Source organism: Geospiza fortis, unplaced genomic scaffold (assembly GCF_000277835.1).
Source record: "Geospiza fortis unplaced genomic scaffold, GeoFor_1.0 scaffold96, whole genome shotgun sequence".
Taxonomy (NCBI): domain Eukaryota; kingdom Metazoa; phylum Chordata; class Aves; order Passeriformes; family Thraupidae; genus Geospiza; species Geospiza fortis.
This window is the reverse complement of record NW_005054454.1, coordinates 1618238-1619086: the sequence shown is the minus strand read 5'-3', so window position 1 is coordinate 1619086 and position 849 is coordinate 1618238. Positions and strand designations below refer to the sequence as shown.

At 49.4% G+C, this 849-nt stretch overlaps 1 protein-coding gene across 1 annotated transcript in view; it reads right to left on the bottom strand.

Annotated features, from left to right (window-relative positions):
• Window positions 1-339, bottom strand: part of LOC102032799 (runt-related transcription factor 1) — a gene marked incomplete at its 3' end in the record, with an annotated part of 6096 nt that extends 5757 nt beyond the window's left edge. Inside the window, exon 1 of the mRNA XM_005427808.1 lies at window positions 328-339. Within this exon, the coding sequence (XP_005427865.1) occupies window positions 328-339 (12 nt within the window). The remainder of the gene's footprint in view (window positions 1-327) is intronic.
• Between the last annotated feature and the right edge of the window lie 510 nt (window positions 340-849).

The window sequence follows — 849 nt, the reverse complement described above, 5'->3', positions numbered from 1 at the left end:
GCTCATGCGGCTTTACCGCGGCCGGGAGGCGGAAAGTGAGCGGGGCCAAAGCTCATCCCAAAGCGGCCGGGAAAAGTAAAAACAGGGAGGCGAGCGAGCACCGAGGCGGTCGGAAACACGCGCGGAGCCGGCGCTCCCCAGGTCCTTCCAGGTGATTTCTCTCCCGTCCCAAGAGAAACCAAAAGGCGCCGGCGTCTTCTGGAGGCAAAAATCGCTCTTGGAGGGAAATTCGGGGCTGTTCCTTGGAGGAGGCGGATCGAGAGCTCGGCTTGCTGAGCAAAGGTCAGCTGGCTACAACTGGATAGAAATTCACGGCCACACACTCACGCACACGCACATCTACCGGACTTCATCAAATATTTACAACAGAATCTGTAGAGAATTTAAACACAACAGGAATCCATTAATGTTCTCCGCCAGATTTTCTTTTTCTTTCCTTTTCTTTTTTTTTTTTTAAGCAGCCTTGAAAATGAGCTTCAGTAGTTCGCTTGGCGTTGCTCTAAGAGCGCTCGTGTCATGACCTTTCAATCATTCTTGCGCAAAAAGAAGAAAAAATTAAAAAAGGAAAAAAAAAAGAAAAGAAAAGCTCAGTGCATGGCGTTCAAGCTTCAAATCTCTATGTTTGTTATAACGCCTTTCATTCATTTAAAGAAAAGTCAGAGCCGATCGCAAGCGCCGGAGCTGAGAGGTCCAACAGCTGCAAACTCGGGGTTGGGGATGTTGGTTAAATTGTGGGTTCTCTCTGTGGTTTTGTGTGTGCAACAGCGCTCTCTCTCTCCCACTCACGTCCTCCTCAGCAGTCAGACCAACAGTCTGCAACAACTTCGGCGCTCGTTGCCAATTCTCCTT